This window comes from Bactrocera neohumeralis, chromosome 2 (genome assembly GCF_024586455.1).
Source record: "Bactrocera neohumeralis isolate Rockhampton chromosome 2, APGP_CSIRO_Bneo_wtdbg2-racon-allhic-juicebox.fasta_v2, whole genome shotgun sequence".
NCBI lineage: Eukaryota > Metazoa > Arthropoda > Insecta > Diptera > Tephritidae > Bactrocera > Bactrocera neohumeralis.
Window position 1 is genome coordinate 55,559,599 of NC_065919.1, and position 17,344 is coordinate 55,576,942.

At 35.3% G+C, this 17,344-nt stretch overlaps 1 protein-coding gene across 1 annotated transcript in view; it reads left to right on the forward strand.

The window, feature by feature from the left end:
* The window catches only part of LOC126751672 (hemicentin-2), a 268,902-nt gene that overhangs the window by 238,426 nt on the left and 13,132 nt on the right, over positions 1 to 17,344 (forward strand). Inside the window, exons 6-8 of the mRNA XM_050462126.1 lie at positions 8,580 to 8,730; positions 10,572 to 10,669; positions 13,287 to 13,408. Of these exons, the coding sequence (XP_050318083.1) occupies positions 8,580 to 8,730; positions 10,572 to 10,669; positions 13,287 to 13,408 (371 nt within the window). The remainder of the gene's footprint in view (positions 1 to 8,579; positions 8,731 to 10,571; positions 10,670 to 13,286; positions 13,409 to 17,344) is intronic.

Sequence of the window (17,344 nt, forward strand, 5' to 3'; positions counted from 1 at the left end):
AGTAGCTGTACACTCTTTTAGAAGATTTTACATTCTCTATTAACCTTTGCATCTCGTATTATTTTCTACACCAATAGAATTCTCCTTATCTGAAACCCCGCTTGGTATCGAACGGCTTGGAGAGCTAGTTCCCGATTCTGACGGAGCTTTTGGTATTGCTCAACGTCAGTAGCTGTGTAAGCCATATTAATTTTGAGCGGATAACAAATTCAGACATAGCGGCATAAAAACGGCTTCATTTCATGCTGCCAAAAGCAAGTTTGAAATCGACGAAGAGTATCAACCTTACACTTGCACAAGATTTCTTAATATAATATTATTTAAATTTTCATAATTACCGCAATTATGGTAAGACTCTGCTTTAAACACTTCACGAGGCAGTCTAAAAGTAAACTTTCCTTTAACACTTCAGTGTCAACTCTGCTAGAAGTGACGAAGTCTACGCAATACTCCCTATAGACAAATCATAAGCTCTCATATTGCTGCACACTCATAAGCACTGAGCAAATGAGTACACAAAGGCGTAAAGAAAGCATCTCATTCCTGTAGAAGTGCAACAATCGGAAAGTCAGTCACTTTTACCAGAAACCACCCAAGACTTGACTGTGTAATTTCAATTAAATCAAACCTGAAAACGACAACACAAAACACAAACGATTCATTGCGTTCAAATGAAACGTAGATAAAACTATTGCAATGCAATCGAATCTTGGAAATTGGACCATGGACAATGAATAGCTATGGACTGTTGAGAAATTATACGTCTGGGCAATGTGCAACGACATTGAAATTGTATTGACTCAAAGAATTTTGTGTTCTCGTTTTGAATGAGCAAAGGTCGGCTGGGTACATTTCAATATTAGCCTTTTGTGTTTTGCTGTTTTGACTTTGCTCAATCGAAACTTCATTCCAAAAAAAGCCACATGTGTACATAAGTATATGATCCTTCCTACTCATATACTTATGTATAAAATTTGTTGCACTTCTTGAAATAAAGATTCGATTGCTGTTGGAGAAAACCAATCATGTTACTAATGTTTGTGGAAATTATTGGACATGACCACTATGTTTAAAGGAGATGTATGTATTATTGGATGCTAATTGTACCCTGAATAGGGTATATGTGATTTTGCCGTTGGAGGTTTTGATCAAAGACCCTTGATCTTCTTTACTTCTTTCTTTCGGTGGCATTGCCTATTTAGCTCGAGTTCATTAACAAGGTCAAGTAGTCATGCTCGTAGTGTGGTGAGTGTTGCTCTGGTAATTTAGTGAATACAAGCTGGAAATAAGATTTTTTCTAACTTGGAGCTAAGAGTTAAGTTAATTTAAGTTAGGTCCAAATAAGTCAAATTATGTTAAATTAATTTAAGTTTAGTTCAGTAAGTTAAGTTAAGTTAAATTAAGTTAAGTTAAGTTAAGTTAGTTAAGTTAAGTTAAAGTGAAGTTAAGTTAAGTTAAGTTAAGTTAAGTTAAGTTAAGTTAAGTTAAGTTAAGTTAAGTTCAGTTAAGTTCAGTTAAGTTAAGTTAAGTTCAGTTCACTTAAGTTAAGTTAAGTTAAGCTAAGTTAAGTTAAGTTAAGTTAAGTCTAGTTAAATTAAATTAAGTTAAAATAAGTTAAGTCAAGTTAGTGAAAATAAGTTAATTAAAGTTAATTTTAGTTTGGTTAAGTTAAGTAAAGCTAAATTAAGTTAAGTTACATTACGTTAACTCGAGACATATATCGGGTGATTTTTTTGAGGTTAGCATTTTCATGCATTAGTATTTGACAGATCACGTGGGATTTCAGACATGGTGTCAAAGAGAATGAATAGAATAGACTTACTAACGAGCAACGCTTGCAAATCATTGAATTTTATTACCAAAATCAGTGTTCGGTTCGAAATGTGTTTCGCGCTTTACGTCCGATTTATGGTCTACATAATCGACCAAGTGAGCAAAAAATTAATGCGATTGTGACCAAGTTTCGCACTCAGTATACTTTTATTGGACATTAAGAATTAAGTTAAGTTATTCGTCGCCGTTCGCAGTTGGGTTTGTGTTATTCGACCACATGGAAGATTTTACGCAAAGTCTTGGTGTAAAACCGTAAAAATTAAAGCCGTTGCCAAACGTCGAATTTTCAGTGAATGGGCCCTAGAAAAGTTGGCAGAAAATCCGACAAATTTTGTTCAGCGATTAGGTTGAATGGCTACGTAAATAAGTTAAAGAGCAACCAGTTCAAGTTGCCCATGCATCCCGAAAAATGCACTGTTTGGTGTGGTTTGTACGCTGGTGGAATCATTGGACCGTATTTTTTCAAAGATGCTGTTGGACGCAACGTTACGGTGAATGGCGATCGCTATCGTTCGATGCTAACAAACTTTTTGTTGCCAAAAATGGAAGAACTAAACTTGGTTGACATGTGGTTTCAACAAGATGGCGCTACATTACTATGTTAACTCGAGACATATAGTATACATATTTTTTGTTTATCGCTACTAAAGAATATAGTTATCGTTTATATTATTATACTAGCAGAAGAGTCCAAAAAGTAAATGTCATGAAAAATGACAATTTTGCAAATTGTATGCGTTTTTTTAAAAAAAAGTTTTCAAGCTCTTAAAAAATCACCCGATAAAAATTTCCAAACTAGCAGAAGAGTCCCCGTAGGATTATTTGTGTTGTTGTCAAGAGGTGTAGGGATCAAACCACAAAAATTTACTAAAATGACAAAAATAGCTGTACGTGATTGAACATTTTTGAATTCAAATTCGAAATCAAGACACTCCACAGGCAATTTTGCACTAAAGTCCCTGAATTCTTTCTTTAGATTTGTTGAATAGTGTAATACCCCAAAATCGCAATAATAAAGCTTGAGCTATTTGAAACCAGCAGCAAAACTGAGTTTATACTTAATATTCTGTGTAGTCACACATGCAACCTTGTGCTTTCGCCCTTTGCATGCGCCTAAGAAATTTTTCAATTTGGCACAGTTCATCGTTTTGCTTTGTCAAGCTATCAGAGAAAAATGCCAACTCCATTACAGCTGACTCAAAGTGAAACTCACATAGAAGTTGTGTGCATGCCAACACATACTATGTGGACACGTATGTATGTAGATTGCTACAGAACCACAAAGAGCGCAAAGTACCGGCTAACACACAAGCATATTGTTTACCAATACGACGATATAATGCCGCACTTAGTACACTAAATCACTGTCAGGCATAAACTGGTTCAGAAATGTCAATGAAGTCAATATGTCATACACTTTGCCACGTTCGCAAAACGACAGCAAAGAAGTCGAGGCAAATATTGCAACAACATACACACAAAAACACGCACGAGAACACAGTCATAGCATCAGCTGACTTGTGGCTGTGGCAAATGATGTATGCTCGGCAATGTGGCCGGACAAAACGTTGCACTCACCTGAGCTGAGGTTAGTAAGCGACAAACAACTAGACTGAAAACTCAAGACAAATAGCTGTGCAGGAGGGCATTGTGGAGGAGGCGAGAAATAAGTGAAAAATACTGGCAACAGCTCTCTAACAGTGGCAGCAGCAGTTTGTGCAACAACAATAAATAAAGCAGCTGCCAAATTGTAATTAATGTGAGTCCAAGGAGCAGGAAACAATGAAAGAACGTACACACTCACACATACACACATTTGAACATTTGGTTGTGTGTGTAGTGGAGCACATGCCAGCGACAGCTGTTGTGGATTACTGATTTTCTAATTTTTCGTCTATATTTCGCCTTCACAGAGGATAGGTGATGAAGTGCAGCAGCGTGGCGTTGCAATATGCTTTGCTCAAACACAAACTCACACACATATGTATTTCTTTATGCAAATACTTCCACACACACACACATTCAATCAAAAGCGAAGCAGCAGTTTTCAACAAACATGCAACCAGTAAGGGGCGTTATACTTCACCAACACCACTAAGTCTCTGCAGCATTTGTGGCATGCCACATGTTGTTTGAGGCTATGCTATTTTTACTTTTCCGCCAACGGTAGTTCCTTTCGATTTATTTGCATTCATTCCACGTCAACGCAGCGATAAGCTGTCGTCCATCTCAAGACTTGCTCGAGAGCCTCGCCATGCACGTCCACTTGCATATAATATACCCCTAATGTCTATCAATGTACATGTGTAGTAGTGTGGCGTGGCTTGGCAGGTGTGTGGTGAAAGGCAAGGTGAACTGGTTGACAGTCTTGCTGAGTTTAGCATTTCAGCAGCTGGAAGCGTGTGCGAGAATGTGCATTGTCAGTTCTCTGGCGCTTTCAACAGGATTTAGTGTTCGTCTTCCGCAGGTGGCTATATATAATATAATTTAGTATACATATAAAGGGTGATTTTTTAGTGATAAAATAATTTTATATCGAATGCTGCGCAAGAAAATAAATGATCCTTTTCAACCTTCCTTTCTCTTTGATCTTTTCCAGTTTCTTTTTTCCCCAACTAATAATGTTTCATATTCCAATTTCTTATTAATTTTTCACCGTCTTTGTCGAAGTGTTACACTCAGCCCTAATATATTTCCAAATACAAGATAATATATTCAGTCATATGCCGGTCTTCTTTTCATTTATAAGGATATGTTATTCCAGTCATCCTCACCATCGGCGGCTATATGCTATCTACGGGGTCAAATTTGACCCGTACTTATCAAAAATGATGCATTTTCACGCATTTTCAAACAAATCTTTTTTATCGCCTTCGAAATAGACTCTCGAGCCGATAGGAGCATGCCAACGCTTAACTCAACTTTTAATACACTGGTTGTATGCCTTGGCTGAAATGACCTTAGTATCACTTTTCGTCGTCGCTTCATTTTTTCGTTTTCAGAAATGATGAGTTTGATGAACATAGAAGCTGCGTTGTCCAGTATCTCTTATAGTAGCGATCTCCAACTCGTCGTGTTTAAGTCAAATTTGAACGATGGACGTGGCACCGCCCACTTTTTGCTGAAATCACATACCCCTGGACAGGAGATGTGTGAGATATATAGTATAATTGAAATTCAGGATAATTATCTCCGGATAATAGTATGTATATGTGCCAAAAATGGGTTAAATCGGTTCAATTTTTTCCCTTAGCTCCCATATGCCTACAATAAAGATTTTCGAACCGCATATCTCGGCCAATATGTTATTTATCTTCATACAATTGAGAGAGTATGTTTTACTTATAACAGTGAATTTTTGGGCCTAAGTTGGATAAAATTGGGCGTAAACTTGACCTAGCCAGCATACATAAAACTAATATCAGGATCATCTAACATCTGGCTAACTTTACCCCATATGATTGGTGATTGTATGTAAGGAACCTTGATGAAACCTTTGCAGCATTTTATTAGTCTGTGGCCTTTAAATTGCATGCGATTTTGGCAAAATATAGATAAAATCGTACCGATAGTATCTCATATATACTTGTATACCTAATATAATATCTTGAAACTTACGTCAAAATTATCTCCACGTATAATGTTGGATATACGATACGATTTAGTGCCAAAAATATGTGAAATTGGTCTATAAATTACTCAAATTCTCATATACATATAAATTATAAGCAGTAATTATTTTCGTTATTCAAAAGAACTGTATGAGGTTGTTGTATTCCAATTTTCTGTTTGACGTTTTGCACCTTAAGGCTTTGGTCCTGCCAAGTTACAAGTATATGAAATGTTCGGTTGCACTCGAACAGCCCTTTCTTACCTTTTTTTCCTATTACCGAATTAAAAATTGTTATTTAATATAACATTGATATTTCGATACTGTCCAAAATGCAGTAGTAACTCTTAAAATTTTCATAATGGAAATATATAAACTAATTCGATAGGGCATAAAATGGCAAATATTTGATAATAGTCCCTTAGGTGAATTGGTTCATACTGAGACTGAAGTAAGCTGCCTCGTGCTTGAATTCTGAAATTTAAAATCTTTTTATAATAATAATGATACCTAGTATACTCGATTACTGCAATCTACGATAATATTTTCACCTAATCGAAGACGTCGGATGAAGACACTTCAGCTATATATAATGCATTACAGAACGAGAAGGAAGCCAACATCCTTTACAATCCTACGCTTACTAAATCAACAAAATTTCCTCAGTGGATGCTCCCTCCATCCGTTTTTATCTCGAAACTTTTAGACTACCCTAAAAAATCAACGAGCCCCACAATATATCAAAAAACTTTTTTGGAATTGAAAAGCAACTCAGAGAGAAAAAGCTGGAAATTCTTATTTATGGATGGCTCCAAAACAAGTCAATCGACGTCTTTTGCAGTAGTATCTGAGAAAGGGAAGGTTATCAAGACGGGACTGCTTTTCCCGCACAGCTCGGTTTTCGGGGCTGAATTAATCGCCATATACTCGTTCCATGCTATTATGCACTCTACAACAACTAAGGGAAAATACATAATCTGCTCTGACAGCAAGTCGTCCGTCGCTGCGCTGCAAAACCCACACTCTTCAAAAATAAAAATCATGTGCGTACCCGGCAATTGTGGCATCATCGGAACCGAATATGCAGATATCTCAGCTAAAGAAGTCTACCAGACACCCTGTATATACTTCGAGCCTTTGGTAAAAACAGACATCATTCGACAAATAAACAACCACGTTAGGAAACTAGCTGCGACTAACTAGCGAACGTATCAACATGGATACAAAGTTTACAATCAAGATCGCATCAAGCCAACAATCCCGGTCGCAGCGACGCCAGATCAACTTCGTATTATCACCAGATTACGACTGGGTCACACAAAGTTAACGCACGAATATTTGTTAAAAGGGGAACCGCCACTTTATTGTGCAGCGTGCAACTGCGCACTGTTCATAAAACATATCCTCGATGAGTGTATAAAATATAATAATGCGCGTGTCAATATATTTGGAAATCAATTGCACACAAATATGTTAAAGGCCTTAGATATTGAAAACATAAAAAAAATCTTTAACTTAATTTACCAAAGTAACCTTTTGCACCTTGTGTAATCATTTATTTACTTCTGTCAACAATCTGGCAACCTCTGTCCTAAATAGTAACAGCCAAGGGGTGGCATCTACACAGAAGAGTCGTCGAGTGGTGTCGGCTGCGGACACACGTTTCGCTGTTCGCTACTTTGTAATTATTATTTCTATATCCTTTAAAAAACTTTGTAAAACCATCTATTGAAAAAGATTAAATAAACTATTGGTGTGCTAAACTTAATTGGACTAATTACTAACTGAAAAGAGGTCTCCTGACACTTCGATACTTATTTTTAATATTATCTCATTCTAAAGCATTTTATAATAAAATATAAAATCTTTTAGTAATAAGTCAGGCCGATAGTCTTAGTTACTAGTTGCCTTGCTAAATGTAATGTAATTATTTATAATTATAGTTCATAAAAATAAATAAATAAATAAATAAAATTTTTACCTAATCATAAACATCTTAATATTGTTTTTGTTTTAGTAGGCATCAAACATATTACCCATTAATTAAAGAAATGTCGTAAAATTGTCCCTCGGTCGAATGAGCATCCGTCTCCATGCAGGTTATATTGACTCAACTGCTGTGGATACCCAGAAATTTTGTTTTATCGAGATACGTTCTAACTATACATTCTATCATAAGGTCCACATTGTTCTATATTCAAAATACTTCAACATATCTGCGCTTATAGATATAACAATTGGGTATTGTCGAAAATACCGAAGACTGATGTCTGATGAAAATCCAAAATAGAAAATATTTTTTTAATCAAATTACTAAACCTTTCAGCATTCTTAAATAATTTTTGTAGACTAAAAGATCTCCTTTAAGTATGGAGGCATGGAACTGTGATCTTTCATGCCTTTATACCCTGAACAGGGTATATTAAGTTTGTCACGAAGTTTGTAACGAAGCGTCGGAGACGCTATAAATATGTATATATATATATATATATGTATATATATATATATATATATATAAATGATCAGTATGTTGAGCTGAGTCGATTTAACCATGTCCGTCTGTCTGTCCGTCTGTCTGTATATATACGAACTAGTCCCTCAGTTCTTAAGATATCGTTTTGAAATTTTGTAAACCTCATTTTCTCTTTAAGAAGCTGCTCTTTTTTTGGAACTGCCGACATCGGACCACTATAGCATATAGCTGCCATACAAACTGAACGATCGGAATCAAGTTCTTGTATGGAAAACTTTTGCATTTGACAAGATATATTCACGAAATTTAGTATGAGTTATTGTTCATAAAAATAATGTAATATCGGAAGAAATTGTTCAGATCGGCATCCATGGGTCTACTTCTGCATTTCTTAATTCACAGCGGTCCTTATAGGCGCTTCGTGTGTACAACTTGTTCATAAATATGAAGTATATAATCCTTCCTGGCATTATACGTAGTAAGAATGAAAGTGACAGTACAAACTTGTACTAATATATGAACACCAATAATCTTGGGTGTTTAAATTTATCTCGAAAACACTATATTTTTTTAGCAAATATACATATATATTTTTTTACATATAATAAATCTTTGATTATACAACGAAAGTAAATCACTTTTCATTTGTTTGCACTTTCATAGAGTGGCGCTGGCAAATCATCAGCTCGCATTGGCGACGGTCCAATTCTGACACTGGAGAAACTCGAGCGTCAACAGGCTGGAGTATATCAATGCACCGCAGACAATGGAGTCGGTGAACCGGTTACAGTCGATATGCGCTTGGATGTTTTATGTAAGTGAATTTCAGTAATTTGCTTTCCAATCATAGATTAAATGAGGCATTCAAGTGGAAATTTGGAATGTGTTAAAATACTTACTTTTAATGATTGAGTGTACGAATCAAATATGAACGCCGCAAGTTCAAATAAACTAGACATTCATAAATTATTTTGATTATAATATTTAGTTCTGCAAATTATGTCAGATAAAATTAAAACCAAGATCTCGAAAATTACTAAGCATTCGGCATATTTTACCATAAAGTTAAAAGTCACATACATTTATACAGCTATTTCATAGAAAAAATTTAAAAGAACGGCGAACGGTATATAAGTATACAAACCGATGACTTGACTCTCCGTAGCTGCGTATAAGTCCGGATTCATTCCGATTGCAAGAACCGATACCTTGACAACGATTACAAGATTTTGCTAGCTACATTAACTGAACTCCCTCAAATTCTTTAAAAAAAACGTTCAATTCCTTAATTATCTTAAAAGTAGCACAAGAAACAGGCAAAAACAACTTCATTGAATTCGAGACAAGAAAACTGTCTTCTGCGCATATTTGCAACAAAATTTCATATGCCAAGAAGAGAAAAATATTAAAGTCTACTCCTCGCAGCAAGCAACCAAATCCACTGCCGCAACTCGATTTAGTTCTGTGCGCAGTTAAGTTCGCCGTCTTCACTTCATTTCGTTACCGACATTTTTCCATTCATCAAAAGCGCGTTGAGACTTTCAAAATTCACTTTTTTTGCTGTTTTTGTTGTTTTTTGCACTGTGTGCTACAACTACTGCGACTTTCGGGAATGATTATGCGCTTCGAAAGATAAATGTACAAATAATTTAAGGCAACGCTAAAAGATGCAAACGAGAAGCGGAATGAGAAGAAGTAGTCGAAGCAGACGCATAGAAAACACATATGGGTTTGAATGTATGTATGAGGTTCATACATTTTCCCACGCACAACACACTTAAGACCTCAGTGGCATGAAAATGTTCTTCCAAGAATGTGTTGCAACGTGGGCGAAGGACCCGCCGTTGAGGGCGAGTGCCGAAATAGCTAAAAAAAAATTTTAAGTGGCAGCATTGTGCGATATGCAAATAACTTTCCGTAAAGTGCAAAAACACCAAAGCGCAAACGAAAATGCTAAAAAGCCAGCAGGTCGTTTGCGCGCTGAGTTGGCGGGGGCAACAAAAAAAAAACGGAATAAAAGCGTAGCATAAAGGCTTGTAAAAATATATATTACACATAAAGCAAGAAATGTAAATGTCTGCGTGTATGTGTGTGTGTTCACTTTGCCTCTCAACGCCACATATCGCGCTCATGGCTTCGCTCTCATGCATTCCGGCGAACAATTCGTTACGCTGCATGCCTCATTCAAATTGAAAAGTGGAAACTTATATTTGATAAATCAGTTGGAAATTTCATGAATTCTCGCATGCGAGCAGTACATATTTTCTTACATAACGCCAGCTATGTAGCTTTCTTTATACCGCTTTTTTACACGGTTACAACGGCAATTGCATGCAGTGCTTCATATTATAAGAAATGCTGAAAATATTACTGCTTTTTGTTGCATGAAAACTATTATATAAGCGCACGTTGCAATTTCCACACTTAACGAGTCTCTCGTGTGCAGATAAATGATTTCTTACGTCCTCTTATTGCGCCCTTTTTACGAGTAATACGGCTATATAGTTGTATAGTGCGCGTGCTTGACGCTTGGTTTGGCAAAAATGCGCAGATAATTTTACAATTATTACATTTCTTTCATTATGTAGCCAATTATGTTATTTATGTTTTAATATTTAATCACTTAAAAGTGTTTACTTTTGACTTTTCTTGCAGATCCACCGGACATACAAGTGGAGAAGTCATGGATACATTCCGGTGAGGGCTTCGAAGCAAAGCTGGTGTGCATAGTTTACGCTGATCCGGTGGCCACGGTGAGTTTGAAGCTATATTGCTCTACATTTTTGTGGATTTTTAGATTATTATGCATATTTTCTCATTTAAAACTATTTAGAATGCAATAATTAAATGTTACTCATACGCAGTGGCACCCAATTTTTAATGCATACATATGATAGTATCAAATTAGGCTTATATTGTATAATATTATTTTAAAAATTATCTATAATTTTTCAAAATTATATACAGTTATGTGAGGTAAATTAAACGCGTTTTATATAAATTAGCTAGCAGAATTTATACAGCCCAATCGTAGTAAGCATACTTCTCAATTTCATTGTCACTTCGAAAACTGTGTATAAATATGTATATTGTTTGGGTATTATATATTTTTCTGTAATATTTGTGTACAAATATTTTTAGAATATTTTTATTTGCTTTACTATTCACAAAATTCGCTTATGTCCTTAACGATAATATTACGCATACGACATGGTGTACCTATGTATAGCTTATGCAAAATTAACTAAATTATATGATATGAAAAGTATATTTTATTAAATTCTTTGTGTTATTCAATTACTATACACATGAAAAATCGAACAAATGAAATAAATTTCAAATTTTTGAGATTTTTGTACAATTTTAAGTACACTTTCGCTTCTTAATGTGGCACTTACTGCAAACTCTACTTCAAACAACAGATTTTTAAATACTAAATTATACAAAATTCAGTACTTTTTTATCATATTACTCAAATAAACACATTTCATATTAGGTTAGTCAATGACTAGTATTAAAATAAACTAAAATTTGACTCATTTAAATCTAATTATACTTATAAAAACAAACTCATATAACTTAGTCAATGCTACGGATGAAAATAAACATAATTTGAAATTAATTTGGTGTAGTTCTATATTGTCAGCAACTCTCACTTTAGTTTCAGACTTTCTGACTATTGTAATGTTGTTCAATCTACGGCTGCTGTCATTAAAATAGGTTACTACAACGGAGCGCAGCCTCCTGGAGAGAAGTGACTATTTTGATCTGATAACAGGGTGAGGATACTAGATTTGTACTCACTAACCCTGCATTCCAGGCTGGTTAAGTAATGTCTAATCTCGTTATCAATGGCATACGACTAGTGTGGGTGCCAGACTACACCGGAATCGCAAATAACTGTAGAGCTGAAGAACTGGCAAGGGAAGGTACACTAACCAGGCTGTTATTAGAATGATACGGCGTTGGTGCTCCACTCTTATCGTGTTTCTTTTACTAGATAGTTGAGCTTCACAGGAGTTTGGCCAGCGCTGTGCTACCATCAGTACAAGCGCGGTCACAAAATCCTTTTGACCCAAAATAAAGTGTTAGAGATCCAGTGAACTCTCTATTGTCAATAAGCGTAGTCGCACTAAAGTGTGGGGATTCTAATAGGACACAGCCCTATCGGCGTCCACGCTGTAAAGTTGAAAATCGTACTGATTTCCAGCTAGAGATGCTGACGAGTTGAAAGCATTTCAACACTTCCTTCTTGATAATCATAAGCATTTTGAAACTCACACTTTTAGACATCCAACCGAGCTGGTGGGAAAAGAATTTAAAAATACTACATAAGCAAATTTTTTCTGCCCCAAACCTAACCTACCATTCGCTTAAACAAAACATGATGGATTTATTTGTTTTCATCTCTATTGTGCCCTATCCTCTATTCAAGTTGTTCCAAATAATGCATAACGGAAAGGAAAAGGTACATTCCGCAATTGATAGCGTGAAAAATTCAGCAGTTATCCAGATACATGTGGATTTTCCTTCATTGCTTTTATCCTACATTTCCCTTATCCAAAACCTCATCCCTTCTGTCTAATCTTTGCCAAATGTCTTGCTACTTTTGGATATGCAGTTCAATAGAATCACCAAATTTCCCAACTTTAGTAGAAATTTAGAGACGTAAAACAATAACAGCAACAAAATATTATACATAGCCAATATTTTATTCTAAAGTAGTCAGACTTCATTAACTGCTGAATAAAATTCTATTAAAGTTCTTTCGTATAGCTTCAGTTCAAACAAATATAGCGTACACACTTTCAAAAATATTTGAGCATATATCTTCGCTAAGAGTTCAAGTTTTCGAGAAAACCATATTTTATTTTATATTTTTTTGTTTTTGTATATTCAACAGTTTTCCATTAAAACTTCTTCCTTACACGTCAATTACCTTTACGAGCTTAATATCATTAGTCTGTTTTGCTTCAGCACACCAAGTCATATGCACCATATGTATAAGTGTGTGTGAGTGGATTGGGTGTAACTTGACGGTATTGGGGCCGAAATTCTCCAACATATTTTTTTTTGCTTTGCGGCTGTTGACTTCTCAGAAGCTACTTAAAAAGTACTCACTTTTTTGAGCTAGACATAATATACTCTAAGAGGCTGTAGAACTTTTTAAATGGATATAGTAAATTTAATTTTGCTCCTTAATATTATATGAGTAAATCACTAATACTAATATAATAGACGCAAGTTTACTCTCAATATATTTTCTCTCTCTTTTCTAACCTAACTTTTACACAACCATACAAGTATAAACTAATTGTGCTTGAACATTTCTTCTAACCTAACTTTTTTGTTTCTTTCGCACGATTGCAGGTGTCCTGGTACCAAAACTCATTTCCGATACAAACGACCGATAGGCGAATTATGTCAACAAGAGGCAACCGACATACGCTCACCATACGACACATACAGCAGGAGGACTTCGGCAACTACAGGTGAGTGATGAGTTGGACAAACTCGTATAAATAAATGGAAAAGTAAAAAAAAGCAGGAGGAAAAAAAAATAAAGAAAAAAATCAAGAAAAATAATAACAAAATCAAGAAAATAAAAAAAAGCCGAAATTGATGCGAAGAGCGAGTGAGACAAAGCCAGACTTGTGATAACAGTTTTGACTCAACATGCAAGTACGAAAGCGGACACAGACAGGAGGAAATAAAACAACTAAACTGTAGCCACTAGCCACTGGCGCTGGTAGTGCCACGTTGCCTCTCTGCTTTGCAACAAATCATTGCTCATGTTCTGGTCCGCCCGCTTATTTGCTTGTTACCGCTTACGGCGCTGATTTAGTCAATCGAGTTAGTACTTTTTTGTTTTGTTCGATACATTTTTGTTGCGTTTGCTTGCGGTGGTTTTGGGTTCTGTTTTTTGTGTATCTTGCCCGCCTTTGTTCACCGTACAGGAGGACAAAGTTTTCGCAGCCAAATCATGGAGACCGTCATCTGACTTTCCATTTACTTGCCACTCATACTTGCCGCACATCAGCGCAAGTCAATGCCGCCAGGTGACACCACGAGCATGGAATTGCATGTACATATGTCCATATGTGTACTCATCTCTTGGAGTGTGTGTGTGTGTGTGCTCATGTCATGCATGTGTGGGCAGCAACTTTTTCACATCAATGTCAAACTGTCTGCCTCTGAAGCATAATAACGAAAGACAAAATCGTGGCGAAAAAAGTGTTGAAAATAATGGAAAAGAAACACACAAATCGTACGAACAATAAAGCAAAAAAGTTGAAAGTCCAACGGAAGTTGCCATATTGGCTGCTGCTGAACATTTCGCATGAAAGTTAGACCACGACGACTACAACGACGGCATCGAGATTAGTGAAGTGATGTGAAGTTCAAGTTAAATCTCTGACACGCCAATGCGCTGATTGACGTATACAGGGTGTGTATGTTAGCTTATTTATGCACATATAATAACACATATGCATGGATATGTATATATAAGCCTAATTCTTCACATATGTGTACCTGTGCGCATGTGAGCGGGCGTTTTTCGTTATCTGTTGTCTGTGATTTGACTGCGCTGTCATTTGAGCAGCTGGAGGAGGGTATGGCGTCTGCTGTGACTGTCTGTGCCAAATCAAAAAGGAAATTACATTTTCGCTATGAAATTAGTTTTTAGTTGTGAATGTGTAAACCTTTGGCTGAGTACTCAGCAGTGCAGTCCACTGCTGGTCGATAAGTCCATGAGGAAGGCAATAAATTAATTAAGAACTTAAATATGTTCACATATGAACTGGAATATATCAAAGTTGTAAGAGTTTATAAGAACGCTGATACATGTGAACGAGTATATCGATATACCACATATAACACATGTGTATATAGGCGCGCCTGCAGAGGTTAGAAGCGGACAGAAAAGTTTAAGTAATATTGAAGTGAGTGAATATTGGCTCACAATTAACCGTTTTTGCCAAATTACAAATATACATAGCATACAGAATAGCAGTTAAGCTCATGAAGTCACTGAACAGCCAGCAGCGCCATCTAGCCGCTCAGCCAAGCATTTTGTATAGTGTACTCAAACGTCCAGCTGTGTTGTGACCAGCTTTTCGAAACTGATTTTTCATTAAAAAGTGATATACGAATGTAAAAGTATGTTTATTTTTTTAAATTTTTCAGTTTCAAGAAGAGAGGGTTTCATTTCACTTAGATATTCGCAAAAGTCTGACGTAAAGTATATTCTAGTTGATGGATTGTGGTATTATTTTCTGTTAACGGTAATGATTTTTGAAAGCCAATATATGTAGGAGCATTATGTCCAAGGTCCTAGATTAATTTCGTTCAATATATACTAAAGTGAGAAAAAATTTCACTCTGCAATTAAATACCATGGCACACACAAAACATTTCATGAATATTTAGACCATATAACACTCTTCCACTCCTCCTTTAAATAATATAAAAATCATGACAGCCATGAGTCAGAACTTTCAACTACGAAAACCAGTATCCAAGTACAGAAGATAGTATTAAGTCATAACTCCAGACCTATAACTCCTGAAAGATTAAGCTTTTTCTTACAAAAAATTTAACAAAAATAACAGAAAAGTTAAATTGTTCTGCGTCGAAGCAATAATACCATTCACAAATACTAAAGATTCCCTTCAAGAATTTTGATCGTCAGTTTGTATGAGCGCTATACGCTATAGTGAATCGATCTAAACAATTTCTCGTAGATTGATCATTGGCTTTGGACAATAAAGTTCGTGGAAATATCTCGTCAACTGAAAATTTTTTCATTCAAGCATCTGATTTCGATCGATCAGCTTGTATTCGAACGAATATATGTATCTACATATATTCTGTGATAATTTCTTCGACAAGAAGCTAAGCAAAATTTTTGAAGATATCTCGTCTTTTATTCTTATAAAAAAATTATCTCCCGATGATAAATGGACATATCTCCTTGTGATAGAGGCCACCGTATGAGATAGACATAGAATATACATTTGAATATACATATATGTACATATATTCTTTAAAGGTCGAAAGTGCTAGACTTAAAATTCATGTATCTTTATTAAAGTCGTATTACAATTCTCTCAATGCCGTTCTCCCTTTGGTGGCTAAATTTATCATACTTTGTTCGAAGATATGGCGACGAAGAAATATGCGACGGCGGTCATAAAATTTTAAGAAATACTCAGAAATAAAGCCACTGCTGGTTTTCTACTCAAAGTTGTGAACGAAAAAATATATAACCTTAAAACTTCACTCACTTTGAACACTTTAGATGCCTAAACGAAATTTTTTATACAAAAAAAAGTATTTAAAATGTAGTTTGCTTTGGGAAAAACTTATTAATTTTATTTTATCTCTGCTTTTGTGAAATATACAATATATTATTAACCAGTAAAGGCCAACAACTTTAATGTGGCCAAAAACAATTTACCGGCCATAATTTATTAAGGCAACCGGTGACCTTTTTCCACGTGTAAATAAATAAAATGAAATAAAAAGCACATTTTCATATTTACACACACACCTGACGCCGCCATTACTGCCCCAAAAACATTAATAAGGCTGACAGCTAAAAAAGAAGAGAAAAAACGTTAACTGCGGTTGAACAGAAGCTGTAATACCCTACACAAATAAAGAAGTTTCCATATAAGAACATGATTCGTGATCGGTCACTATATAACTAGCTATATGCAACAACGATCGAATCTAAATAATGTTTTCGGAGATTGTACTGTTGTTATAGGTAATAATTCTTGCCAAGTTTCGTGAGTATATGTATGTTGTCAAATAAAAAAGTTCTCCATACAAGATCTGGCTTTTGTTCGGTCAGTTTTATGACAGCTACATGCTATGGAGGTCCAATAACGGTAGTATCGACAAAAGAGCAGCTTTTTGACAACAAAACTAGGTGGGCGAGATTTCGGATCGATATCTCGAAACTTGAAGGACTAGACCACAGGGTTCAAAATATTTTGCTTCATGAAGCCATACATATGTATCTGTATGTATTAGGGTGATTCAAAAAAATTTTTTTTTTTTTTTTCAATTGGTACTCGCAAAAATATGTTCCTAGACACCTCTAAGAAAGCCTCTCCAAATATGAGTTTTTAATTGTAACGGGAAGGTCCTCCGCCTAACGGTTTTCTATTTTTTCATATTATCAGATAGAAAAATTTATATCTCGCTTCCAACTACTTGAAAAAATATCTTGTTAATTAGGTTTTGTAGGAAATTGAATGCTCTAAAATATAGTCCTTTATGATTTTTTCGTAAACCCAACCGTTTAAAAGATATTAACGGTTGAAATTTGACTATTTTTGGAAAAATTCTTTATTTCTTATTAATTTTATAACTCAATGAAAGAAAATTAAGATGAATGATGAAACAAAAATGGTCTA